Source organism: Marmota marmota, unplaced genomic scaffold, assembly GCF_001458135.2.
Source record: "Marmota marmota marmota unplaced genomic scaffold, marMar, whole genome shotgun sequence".
NCBI lineage: Eukaryota > Metazoa > Chordata > Mammalia > Rodentia > Sciuridae > Marmota > Marmota marmota.
Window position 1 is genome coordinate 7224129 of NW_026000171.1, and position 13122 is coordinate 7237250.

Consider the following 13122-nt stretch of genomic DNA (forward strand, 5'->3'; position numbering starts at 1 on the left):
TTGTGGCATCTGGAAAATGGATGAAACTTGAAAGCATTAAGTGAAATAAGCAAGTTTCAAAAAGTCAAGGATCATATATTTTTAAAAAAATCAATAAAAGAAAAAAATAAAAACAAAGGCATTGTATACAACTAAAAGAAATAAATATTAAAAAAAGATTATTCTGGATATTATATGAAGAATAACTAGAATGAGAGAAAAGGTTGCATAATTCAGGGACATGGTAGGGTAATGGCAGTGGAGATGCCATTAATTTTCTTAAATGTAGAAGTTAGAAAGAAAAAAGGGAATAAAATGGGCAGAGCAAGGTTGATGAAAGTAGAAAGACTATCAGTCCAGTATAATAGAAGAGCGAGACTAGGGGGAGGGAGGAAAGAAGAGAAAGTGCAGGAAATGGGAAATGAAACTGACCAAATTAAGTTATGGTACATATACGAATTCCCAACAATGAATTCCACTACTATGTACATTAATAACACCAATTAAGAAAAACATTTTAAAATACCTTTTTTAGTTGTCAATGGATGGATATATATATATTTTGCTGAGAATTGAACCCAATGCCTCACACATGCCAGGCAAGTGCTCTATCAACTAAGCCAAAACCTCAGCCCAAGAAAAAAAAAATTGTTTTAAAGAGAGAGAGAGAGAGAGAGAGAGAGAGAGAGAGAGAATTTTTTAATATTTATTTTCATTTGTATGTGGTGCTGAGGATCGAACCCAGCGCCCCACGCATGCCAGGCGAGCGCACTACCGCTTGAGCCACATCCCCAGCCCCAAGAAAAATTTTTAAAAACTTTTTTTTACTTGCAGATGAACATAATACCTTTATTTATTTATTTATTTTTATGTGCTGCTGAGGCTCAAACCCAGTGCCTCACAAGTGCCAGGCAAGTACTCTACCAACTAAGCCACAACCCCAGCACCAAAAAAAAATTTTTAAATAAACTTAAAAAAAAAAAAATCTAAAGCCATTCTTTATCTTTTAAAAAAGGACCCAATGAGCACTAATGCTAATTTTCTTTTTAGAAACATTAAAGATATTTAATAATTTGTTGTTTAAATGAGTAAATAATACTACTAAAAATATTTATCACAGTAATTGGTAGACAGTAAATAATGTCAATTTCTCAAGTCTGGGAGTTTATTATCAAAAGATGTACTTACTTCCTGTGTCACATTTTCTAATAAAAGGGCAATTGTATTGTTAAGGATTCATCAAAATTTAATCCTTACATAGAGAGGGAGTAAGCATGCATTTTCTCATTTTGAAATTAAGTGAAGAAAGCTATATGTGGTAAATAGCTAACACAAAGATAAAGAGAAACCAACCATGTCATCTTCCGAGTTTATACTTTAGCTCAGAGCATTCTTTTGACTTAAACCCACATATCTATCTGCCTAGTGGAGATCTTTACTTGAAAGAGGTCATAGACATCTCAAATTTAACATCTACAAAGATGAATTCCTGTCTTAAATTCTTCCTCCTCCAGTTTTTTCTACAGTTCAATAAACACCATCACTATCCACTTAGATCTGCATTCTAGAAAATGTAAGGATTTTCCTTGTCACATCCCTCTCCCTCCACATGTAATCAATCAGCAAGACTTATTGAATCTATCTCCAAATGGACTTCTCCATCTCCACTGCCATTACCCTACCATGTCCCTGAATTATGCAACCTTTTCTCTCATTCTAGTTATTCTTCATATAATATCCAGAATAATCTTTTTAAAATATTTATTTCTTTTAGTTGTACACAATGCCTTTGTTTTCATTTTTTCTTTTATTGATTTTTTTAAAAAAATAAATGACAGCGGAATGAATTACAATTCTTATTACATGTATACAGCACAATTTTTCATATCTCTGGTTGTACATAAAGTATGTTGATACCAATTCGTGTTTTCATACATGTACTTTGGATGATGATGTCTATCACATTCCACCATCCTTGCTAATCCCCTGCCCCCTCCTTTTCCCTCCCCTCTGCCCTATCTGAATTCATCTATTCCTCCCCCTCCCTACCCCATTATGAATTAGCCTCCTTATATCAGAGAAAATATTCAGCATTTGTTTTTTTGGGGGATTAGCTAACTTCACTTAGCATTATCTTCTTCAACACCATCCATTTACCTGCAAATGCCATGATGTTATTCTCTTTTATTGGGGCCACACCCTACTTCAATTATGGCTCTTTTGAGAGAGGTTGCTGGTGCAGAAGAGATTGTTAGGGTCCACAAGCCCTTCTCCATAACAGACCTTTCACAGATTGAAAAACGCTTGGGTTCCTATACCACCAACTCTGCCTCATACTTAAAGGAGTTTCCAAGCCTATAGCCTTACTTTTCATGACATTTACATGGTCCTTTCTCCCAGAAGAAAGCAGGCAGATCTGGGAACAAGCCCATAAATTATGCTAATGAGGTCCATCAAACCCCCCCTGACCCACCCATTAGGTGCCCAGGCAGTTCCTGACCAGGACCCTAATTGGGACAACAATACCACTGCAGGATTAGCCCTGAGGGACAAATTTTCCACTTGCCTAGTTGCCAGAAGGCTGTAAACTTTGAAAAACTCCAAGAAATCATTCAGGACAAAAGCGAGAACCTTTCCACCTTCCTAGACAGACTGACTAAGGCTTTCCAGCAATAAATATACTAATTTAGACCCTGAAACCAATTGAGACCCTGAAACCAATAGGAGACAGCTCCTAATGACCTACTTCTTCTCCCAGAGCTACCCCAACATTCAGGCAAAACTTAAAAAACTAGAATGGGGACCTTTGACCCCTGAGACTGAAGTCCTGGTCACAGCCTTTAAGGTGCACCATAACCGGGATGAGAAGGCCAGAAAGCAAAAAACCCAGATGTTGGCACAGGTTCTACGGGGACCTACCCACGGACCCCTTTGTTTTCGGCCAAATGCCCACCACCCAAGATGCCCCCTGGGCCCTGTTTTAAGTGCAGGATGGAAGGACACACGAGAGTGCCCTAATCCCAGACCACCTAAGTGTCTATGCCCTAAATGTCAATTAAGGAGTCACTGGGCTGTAGACTGTCCCGCCTCGAAAGGGGAAGCCAAGTCTGCCCCAAACCCAGACCCAGATCTTTTGGGACTAGCCACGGATGACTGAAGGGGCCTTAGGACTCCCTCCGGGACAACCACCATCACTTTTCAGGAACCCAGGGTCACGATTATGGTGGATAGACGCCCGATTAACTTCCTTTTAGACACAGGGGCCACTTAGTCTTGAGGGAGTTTTGGGGACCCACTGTTCCATCCTGTTCCCCCATTGTCGGGGTAGGGGGACAAACAATCCTTCCCCTCAAAACCCCCACGCTCGGGCCTGGGGATGTGGCTCAAGCGGTAGCGCGCTCGAGTGGCATGCATGCGGCCCTGGTTCGATCCTCGGCACCACATACAAACAAAGATGTTGTGCCGCCGAAAACTAAAAAATAAATATTAAAAAACAAAACAACAACCAACAACAAAAAAAACACCCATGCTCTCTTATAAGTTTTACCACCATCCTTTCTCCCACCAGTTTTTGGTAATGCCCCAATGCCCCATTCCCCTACTGGGAAGGGACATCTTAGCCAATTTCTATGCCTCCATCACACTCCATCCCAGCTTTTCATTTATCCTTGCCCTTGCAGAAGCAACCCACACCTCCACAGGCTCTCCTCTTTCTCTCCCTTCGGAGATAAACCCTTAAGTATGGGACACTTCCACCCCCTCTCTGGCTCACTGTCCCAGTCAGAATTCATCTTAAGGACCCTCAGCATTTCCCTTGTCAACCTCAATACCCTCTTCCAACTAGCAGTCTTCAGGACCTAAAGCCCATTATTAAGGACCTATGGCACAATGGCTTAAGACCAACCCACTCCCCTTAAAACACTCCAATTTTGGCCATAAAGAAACCTGATGGACAGTACCATATTGTACAAGACCCTCTGGTGCAAAATCTCTACAATGTCTTCTCTTCCATTCCTTACTTTTCTTCCTAATTCTCAAACATCAACCTGAAGGATGCTTTCTTCACCATTCCCCTTGCTCAGGATTCCCAGGACATCTTTGCCTTCACTTGGACCAACCCTAAGACACATCATTCCCAGCAGCTTACCTGGCAGTCCTCCCTCAAGGTTTCAGAGATAGTCCACATATCTTTGGCCAAGTCCTGGCACAAGACCTTGGGGTCTTACTCTTCCCCACTCTACCCTTCTGTAGTATGTGGATGACTTACTCCTCTACAGTTGTTCCCTACCTGTCTCCAAGAGCGACACTGTCTCCCTCCTTAATTTCCTCTCCAAAAAGGGTTATGGAGTCTCTTCTCAAAAGGTCCTGCTCTCTCTACCAGCAGTTACCTACTTAGGAGTCCAGGTGTCTCAGGGTAAAAAGGCCATCACCTTGGAACGGAAACAGTTAATTCAAAATTTGCCCACCCCACTCACCAAGGAAGATATTCTCTCTTTTCTGGGGCTGGCGGGATACTTACGAGCCTGGACCCCCAATTTTGCCCTTTTAGCTGTCCTACTATACAATATAATCAAGGAAAAATCATCAGCAACCACTCCTAAGGCCATCTAAGTTCCATTCCACAAACTTTGGCAGGCCCTCCTCCAGGCCCCACCCCCCCCACTCCACTTACCTGATATGCATAGACTCTTTGTTCTATATGTCATGAAAACAAGGGCCTAGCCCTAGGGGTGCTAGGCTAACAGCAGGGACCATTTGCTCCAGTAGCCTAATTATCTAAACAACTGGACCCTAGGGTGCGGGATTGGGTCCCTGTCTCAGAGCTCTGGCAGCCGCCTATGTCCTAGTCCAGGAGGCCAAAAAACTTATTTTGAAGGGGAAATCACCATCTCTTCATCCCACCACTTGAAGGAATTACTGACCTATAAGGGCTTAAAAACTCTTCCTCCTTGCTGAGTTCTCTCTCAGTATCTTTTATACACGACCCTACCATTTCTTTCCAGGCTTGCTCCTCTTTACACCCCGTGTCTCTCCTCCCCGTCTCTATGGACCTGCCACTCCATCAGTGTACTCAGTCCACAGAGAACCTTCTCCCATGTCCCTCCCACATTAAGGAGGGACCACTAACAAATCCCACCCACATCTGGTTCATGGATGGAAGTTCTTTCCTGACAGAGAATGGCAGGCGGGCAGGATATGCCATCATCTCCCTCTCGGGGGTCACAGAAGCCAAACCTCTACCACCCCATACAACTAACCAGCAGGCGGAACTCATGGCAGTCATCTGTGCCTTTCAACTAGCCGCAGATTGTTCCCTCACTCTATATACTGATTCCAAGTATGTCTTTCACATTCTCCTTTTACATTTGGCCATATGGAAAGAGAGGGGACCATTGACCACCAAAGGCACCTCCCTAACTAACTCAAGATTCATCACTGATCTTCTAAGGGCATCTATGATTCATTCAGAGATTGGGATTATTCATTGTGGATCCCATCAGACTCCTCACCCATCACTATGGGTAAATCTAAAGCAGACCAAGCTGCTCAGCAGGCAGCCATGTTACCAGCTCCACTATTGCTGCCATAACTTCAAGTACACCCCTACCTCATACTCATCTAAATAAACAGGACCTCTTCTTCTACTTGCATTCCCTGTTCACTAGCCCTCAGAACCTCAAGCTCTTCTTACAGACATTCTTCCCACTCTTCTCAGATGATGCTAGGTTCATCCGCAACCTCACCACTAAATGTACCATTTATCAAAGAACCAATCCTAATACCCCTCTCAAGACAGGCTCCTTTCCTGCCCACCATGCTCGAGGACAATTTCCAGGAGCCGACTGGCAATTGGATTTCACACACATGCCCAAGGTCAAGAGGTATCTCTATCTCCTCATCTTTGTAGACACCTTCTCAGGATGGGTGGAAGCTTTTCCAACCACCAACAAAAGGGTATCCACGGGCGCCTCTGTTTTGGAATCAGATATCATCCCAAGATTTGGGATCCCTGCCTCCTTGCAATCAGATAATGGCCTCGAGTTTACCTCTCAAAACACAAAACGCATTGCTGGGGCTCTCCACATTCCCTGGAATCTACACATCCCCTATCATCCCACCTTTAAGACAAGGTAGAATGCATTAACCGCACCCTAAAGGAGATCACCAAGTTCTCCCTCGAACAACATCTTGACTGGGTCAAACTTCTACCAGTCACCCTGTTTTGGGTACTCCTCAAAAGGCCAACACAAACATCCCCTTTTGAGGTGATGTATGGACGTCCACTACTACCACCTGGGGTGATCCCTTCACCCTGCATTACTCCAGAACATCTCAGTCATCCCTTCTTAGTTTTATCCAAACACAGGTTTGGAAACACCAGGAAACTTATTACCTGATCCCTCCAGGTCATATGTCTCTTTCCCCTTAACCCCAGGCAACTGGGTATATTTCTCTCCTCCTTCTGGTGACATGCCTACTCTGATACCTAACTGGAAGGGCCCCCTAAGTGTTATCTTGTGCACTCCCACTGCTGCCCGCCTACAGGATTCCTCAGGCAAAATAACTTCATGGATTCACATTTCCAGGCTGGAACCGGCTCCGCCTCCAATGGAGGGAGCCCAGGCTGACTGTTCACCATCCTCCTCCCACAAATACATCTGCTCCACCACTCCTAAGAATCCTTTAAAGCTCCACATCTCAGGCCTTAGGGTGGAGGACCTTCCTCAACCTGAGAAACCCTCACAACAACATGCCTCACTCTAGTTCCACCCTTCTCTTTGCCATCCTTCTGGCATCCATTTCCCACACATTTAACTTTGTCTTTGCTTCATCAGACATCCAATAATTGCCCCCAATAATTAGGATTTTCTTGTTTTGTGCCTTTATACCATGTATCATAAAATTCCTGCAGAATCAAATAGGCAAAATATCTAATCCAGACATTTAACCAGCTTCTTCTCACGGATTACCAGCTATTTGCTACCTTGGAGGATACCTATCCCTTATGTGAGGGCCTCACCAACTGCTGATGGAACTTCACTATTGTGGATATGGAGCTACAAAATAGAAACAGCACTAGAGAACTTCACGCAGGGTTTCTAGGCCCATTTGCTTTTCTGTGCCTCCTTCTGACCGCTGGTCTTTTCTCAGCAAGTCCCTCTCACTGGACCTCTGGCCAGAAGCTAATGTGGTGTTTCCTCTTCCCTCTTCTTCTCCTTGCCTTCAGGTATCTTTTGTGTTTTTAGGCTCATCGTGTGTGGCGCACCTGGTTCATGGAGTTTGTGGAGGCCCTCCAACAGGACAGCTAGCTGACTCCCCCATTTGCAGGGACAAAGGATTGGATCGAGACTATCCATGACCTATGGCTTCAAGGAACTTTCATCGATTTCAGCCCCAAGGAAATTTTATATCATAAAGCCCTGGCCTTTACAGCTGTGCTTCTCTTGTCCCTACACCATGACCATCCCCCCCTTCCTTCACACTCATCGTCCCTCTTCAGCAGGAAGTAGCCAGACAATCTCAACGCCCTGCTTCCAACACAAAAACAAAAAGGGAGGAATGTTGGGTGTGTGGGAGACCTTGCCTTTGGTTTTATTGCCCCCCATCAGGTTTCTCCTTGCTGAAGTTAAGTTTCCATTTCTCAAGAAGAACATCACATAATCCCTTACCCCTCCGCCTCCTCTCTGAAGGGTGCCAAGCCGGGAGGGTGGCAAAGTCAAAAGTATTCTCAACCAATCCCCACGAGACACAGTGTCTGCTCACTCATTTCTGAGTCACCTTCCCAATCACCAACCGACATGTCACCAAAGCAACCCTTCTTAAACTGAAGCTTGCAGGCTCACGCGGCTGCTCTCTGCCTCTCCTTTTCTTCCCCTTCAGGCAGTCCCCAATAAAATCTCTTGGTTGAATTTCTGTCTCAGGTGAGTCACTCACTTTTCAAATATATAAATATTTTATATCATAAAGAGAAGCAAAAAAATGTAATTTCTTGGGTTCTTTAAAAATTGTTTATTAAGAAATAAAGTATCTAATGACAAAAGTAAAAAAAAAAAGTATCTAATGAAATATAAATACCATAGTGATTGACATCCATCATTACCCATTTCAAAAGTAGGAGGTCAAATTATTCTTTAGATGTTCTTTTTTCTCTTGACTTTGTTTCCATTCCCTTCTGCCTGGAATTTTATAGTAACTTAGTTTATTTTACATTAGACTATTTGTATGGATCATCCTTCATATTTTTCTTAACAAAAATACATGTATAAATTTAAATCTGATCATTTAAAAATTTCTTCTAGTCATAACTGTTAAAAAATATCATGAATTGATTTATAATTATAATTACTAATAATATACAATAAAAACAATATGAGCATTTAATACGAAAATTACTAAAAGTCTTGTTAGGGCTGAGATTGTGGTTCACGGGTAGAGTGCTCGCCTAGCACGTGTGAGGCACTGGGTTCGATCCTCAGCACCACATAAAAATAAAATAAAGGTACTGTGTCCACCTACCACAAAAAAATAAATATTAAAAAAATGTCTAGTTAAACATATTTATCTGAATGGGACTAATGAAACTCACAAGTTATTTTTAGTTTGATAGGAGGTATAGCTCAATGGTAGACTGCTTGGGTTCATGGGCACGGCTCTGGGTTCAATCCCTAGCATCACAAGAAAAGAAAAAAAGATATCCCTTGATAAATAATACTTGTTAGAAAGATACAGGGTTCAGCATCAATTCTATTGGTGTGTTTCACTTTTATAAGTGTGAGCACTGAGAAACCTGTTTCATATAAAAAAAAAAAAGAGGAGCAGTGTTACTCAATTCCTTGCACTTCTTTAGAATTATATACTCTATATACTATAGATAGATATATAGATACTATATACTCTATATACTTTAGATTTATATACCTATCATAAACAATTAATTTTAACATTGTATCAGTTGGCAACTTAATTAGGTCCTCTGTCAATTCTGTAGGAAACAAAGAACTGGAAACAACAACCAGTTCATAATCATTTGTTTTCTTGATACTAATGTTTTGAACTATTCCTTTGTTAAATTGCACAGTTTTTCCCCCCAAGGAAAATACAGGTCAGAAAGTGAGGAGAGGTGTGCATAGTTGAAAAGTGAGAGGTACATAGTTGTGAAAGGAAAAATAGAAAAGGTGATTCTGCACATAGTACTTGCTGTTAGAGAAGATCAATTTGAGGAAAAGCTATGTTTGGAAACTGAAAAACTTCAATCCTTTGAGAGAGCATTCCTATATTTCCAGGTAAAGACACTTCAGTCTGAAGATATCTGGCCTAAACACTCTAATAACTCATCTGATTTTTCTTTCACACTTATCCACCAATTCATTCTCCCATAGCAGATGGAATGATCTTTTAAAAACACAAATCAGATGATGTCCTATTAAAACTCTTCAATGGCTTCCACCACTCTTAAAAAACACAAACTTCTTGCCAAGGCTTCCATAGGTACTGCATACCACATATAGCTCCCAGAAGTAATAGAAGTCTTACTCAGAAATGTCCAGTTCTTATTACCTTCATAATTACCTTATTACCATCATAATTGCTGATTCCTCCCCCACTCATCACAAGGCAAACTTCTCAGTTTTCAGGGCTCTTGTTAAATGTCCCTTTCTCAGGGGATCTTTCTGAGTGCTCAATCTAAAGCAGGTTCTAATCTAATCAATTTATACCAAATAGAAAACTATCCATAGGGAGTGGTTTCAGGATCCCTGTGAACACCAAAATCTGTGGCTGTTCAAGTCCCTTCTATAACATGGGTGCCTGCATATGACCTACTCACATCCCCCTGTGTACTTTAAATCTTCTCTACATTAATTACAATACCCAAGTCACACCTGCCATATAAACAATTGTTATACTGTGTTGTTTTGGGAAAACTGAAAAGAGTATACATGTTCGATACTGACACGTTTTTAAAAAAAGTATTTTCAAACCACAATTTGTTGAAGCTGCAGATGTGAAGCTCACAGAGATAAAGGGCAGACTGTAATTATCTATCTAGTAAACCATAGAGAAAATTGTAAGTTCTTGAAGGTCAAAAATTTATACTTAACAGATAATATCTTATGATTTTGAAAGTGAAGAATTTATACTAATCTTAAAATTACAAATAATGTCAAAATGTCCATTTGAAGCTGGGTGGTGGTGCCCACCTGTAATCCCAACTGCTTGGGAAGCTACGGCAGGAGAATAGCAGATCTGCAGTCAGTCTGAGCAGATTAGTGAGAGATTGCTTCAAAATTAAATGTAGGGGCTGGGGCTCAGAGGTAGTGCACAAGTCTGGCATGTGTGAGGTACTGGGTTTGATTCTCAGCACCCTATACAAATAAATAAAATAAAGGTCTATCGACAACTAAAAAAAATATTTTAAAAAAAATTAAATACAAAGGGCTGGGGCAGATGTAACTCAGGGATAAGAGTTCTTGCCTACCATGTATGAGGTCCCAGGTTTAATACCCAAGCCTCCTTCTTCCAAAAGACCACTTGAAAAAATGAGTATCGCTATTAAAAATTGAGTTTTAAAACAAAAATCAGAACTTATGTGTAAATGTCAGTTATTTTGATAGAATATACCTTTAGGTTACTGGATAAGAATAAAATAGTTCATAAAACCAGTTTAATGAACTATAAAAAAAAGTCTTCTTATTTTACTGGCATTTTTGAAAACTCTTAGATAACAAAAAAATACATTTAACCACAAAGAATATCACTGAAAATACTTAAAAAATTTTTAAGTTCACACAAACATGGCTGAACTAAGGATATTACAGGATATTCATTCCTGGCCATTCTGAGACTTCTTTAGAACCTGTTTGTCCTAATTTTAAGTAAACAGAATCTCACATTCAACAAAACACAAAACTCACCAAAGTTGAGCAGATGTGGAAAAGGATAAAACAAAAGAAAAGAGTCCTTAGGTTTTCTCCTGGTTTTTTTTACTTAAATCTTTCAATTTGCCACCACTGGTAGGTGGGCATCTACTTTTACTACACAATGTCTTTGAATTTCTGGCATTTGGAATTTTAAATTTTGGCATAATGGTGCCTCATTCAAGAACAAACCACTTATAAACTATGATTACAATAAGCTGAAAAACACTGCAAGGCATACTTACATGTTTATGATAATGCTGGTATAAATCTACTGTATTTCTGTCATATAAAAGCATAGCAACACAATTATGTACAGTATGTGATATCTGATACGATAATAAAGGATCATATTACTGTTTTTTTTTTTTTTGCTATAGTGTACTTTTTGTTGTTGTTTAAAGTTTACTCCTACTTATTAAAGAAAGTTTGCTGAAAAGCATTATGCCATGTTATGTGGGCAGCAGACTCACACAGCCCATGCTTAACCCATCTCTTGAATATATCAAGAGAGCACAGCAAGTGACTGACCTACACCATTTAGGTCTGTGTAAGTACAATCTATGATGTAGACACAATGATGAAATTGCCTAATGATACATTTCTCAGAACGCAGAACACATCCCCTAGGTTAAGCAATGTATAAGTGCATTATGAATAATAATAATAATAATAATAATAATAATAATAAATGCATGGAGATTCTGTAAGAATATAGGAAAATCGTTTAAAAAAAAAAAGCTTCTTTTTGGGATTTTTTTCCCTCTTCAAACTTGAGACAGTTTTCTTTTTTATTATATTATTTTGAGGTACTAGAGATTGAACCCAGGGACTCGCAGGTGCTAGATAAGAACTCTGGCACCGAACACAAGCTCCATCCCATTTTTTATTTTATTTAGAGAGAGGATCTCATTAAATTGCCCTGGCTGGCCTCAAACTTGCAATCCTCCTGCCTCAGCCTACTTGAGTAACTGGGATTAAAGGTGTGTGGCAATAGGCCAGCTCTATGTCTTTTTTAACATGAGCCATGGTTCCCATTAAATTTTACTTTTAGGAATCAAGAGATGAAGATATCCTGTTTCTATTAGTGGGATTCATTTCATCTCAGGAGGCTTAATTTAAGAAATAGTTTTATGACCTAAGAAAGATAATCAGAATAATGTCTTCAGCCAAAAAACTTCATCCATTTAAAGCATTTAAAAAAATTATCTATAGGTGATAGTGCACACAATTAACACAGGTAAGTAAAATTAACAGTGCAGTTAGAAGACAGAAAAGGATAAGAATAAGAACAGAAGATGGGGAGGAGGGAACAGTGGGTGAAAGTTTTAAGGCTTCATTAGAACAAACATACAAGCAATTTCTTCATACCTTGAACCACTTAAAGCCCAAATGACCGGTCTCATGCAATATTTCACTCAACAGCTTCAGATAGGCAGTAAGTAGCAGAATGGTGGAAAACAAGATGAACAGGAAAGAGAAGGAAAAAAGCATAAAGGCAAATTTTATATAGCCACTTTGGAAGATAGTTTGGCAGTTTCTTACAAAGCTAACTATCTTACCCTATGACTTTACCGTGCAATGCAGAAACCATACTCTTAGATATTTACCCAGATAAGCTGAAAGTTCATGTCCTCACAAACCCCTGCACATGAAGTTTGCAGTGGGTTTATCCATAATTGTGAAAAGTTGGAACAAACGAGATGTTCTTCAATAGGTGAAGGGGTGAACAAACTGGAAAACCCAATACAATAGACTATAATTCAGAGATGAAATAAGTTATTAAGTCATGAAAAGATGGGGAGGAACCTTAAATGCAAAGGCTAAGTGAAAGAAGCTAATGTGAAGAGGCAGTATGCTATATGGTTCCAATTACCAGTAAAGAAAATGGCAAAACTGTGGAGAGAGTAAAAAGATGGCGGAAGAATGAAAAAGTACAGCACAGGAGATTTTTAGGGCAGTGAAGACACTGTGCAATACTATAATAAAAGATACATGGCCTTATACATTTGGAAAAATCCATGGAACTGCATATCATAAAGGGTGAATCAATGTAGACTGTGAACTCATTAATAATACTGTATCAATACTAGTTCATTGATTTTACCACAAGTATCACACTAAGGCAAGACATTAATAACAGGTGGAGAAAAAATTAAGTGAAAACTATTTACTGTGCAATTTTTCTGCAGATTTAAAAACTGCTTTAAGGATAAAGTTAATAAAA

At 39.9% G+C, this 13122-nt stretch overlaps 1 protein-coding gene across 20 annotated transcripts in view; it reads right to left on the reverse strand.

Annotated features, from left to right (window-relative positions):
• Positions 1-13122, reverse strand: part of Erc1 (ELKS/RAB6-interacting/CAST family member 1) — a 1605700-nt gene that overhangs the window by 258302 nt on the left and 1334276 nt on the right. For 6 of the 20 annotated variants that reach the window (XM_048787497.1, XM_048787503.1, XM_048787498.1 and 3 more), the window contains one exon: positions 12267-12320. The exons of the other annotated variants lie outside the window; for them this stretch is intronic. In XM_048787497.1, coding sequence (XP_048643454.1) covers positions 12267-12320 — 54 coding nt within the window. The remainder of the gene's footprint in view (positions 1-12266; positions 12321-13122) is intronic. 20 annotated transcript variants of the gene reach the window in all.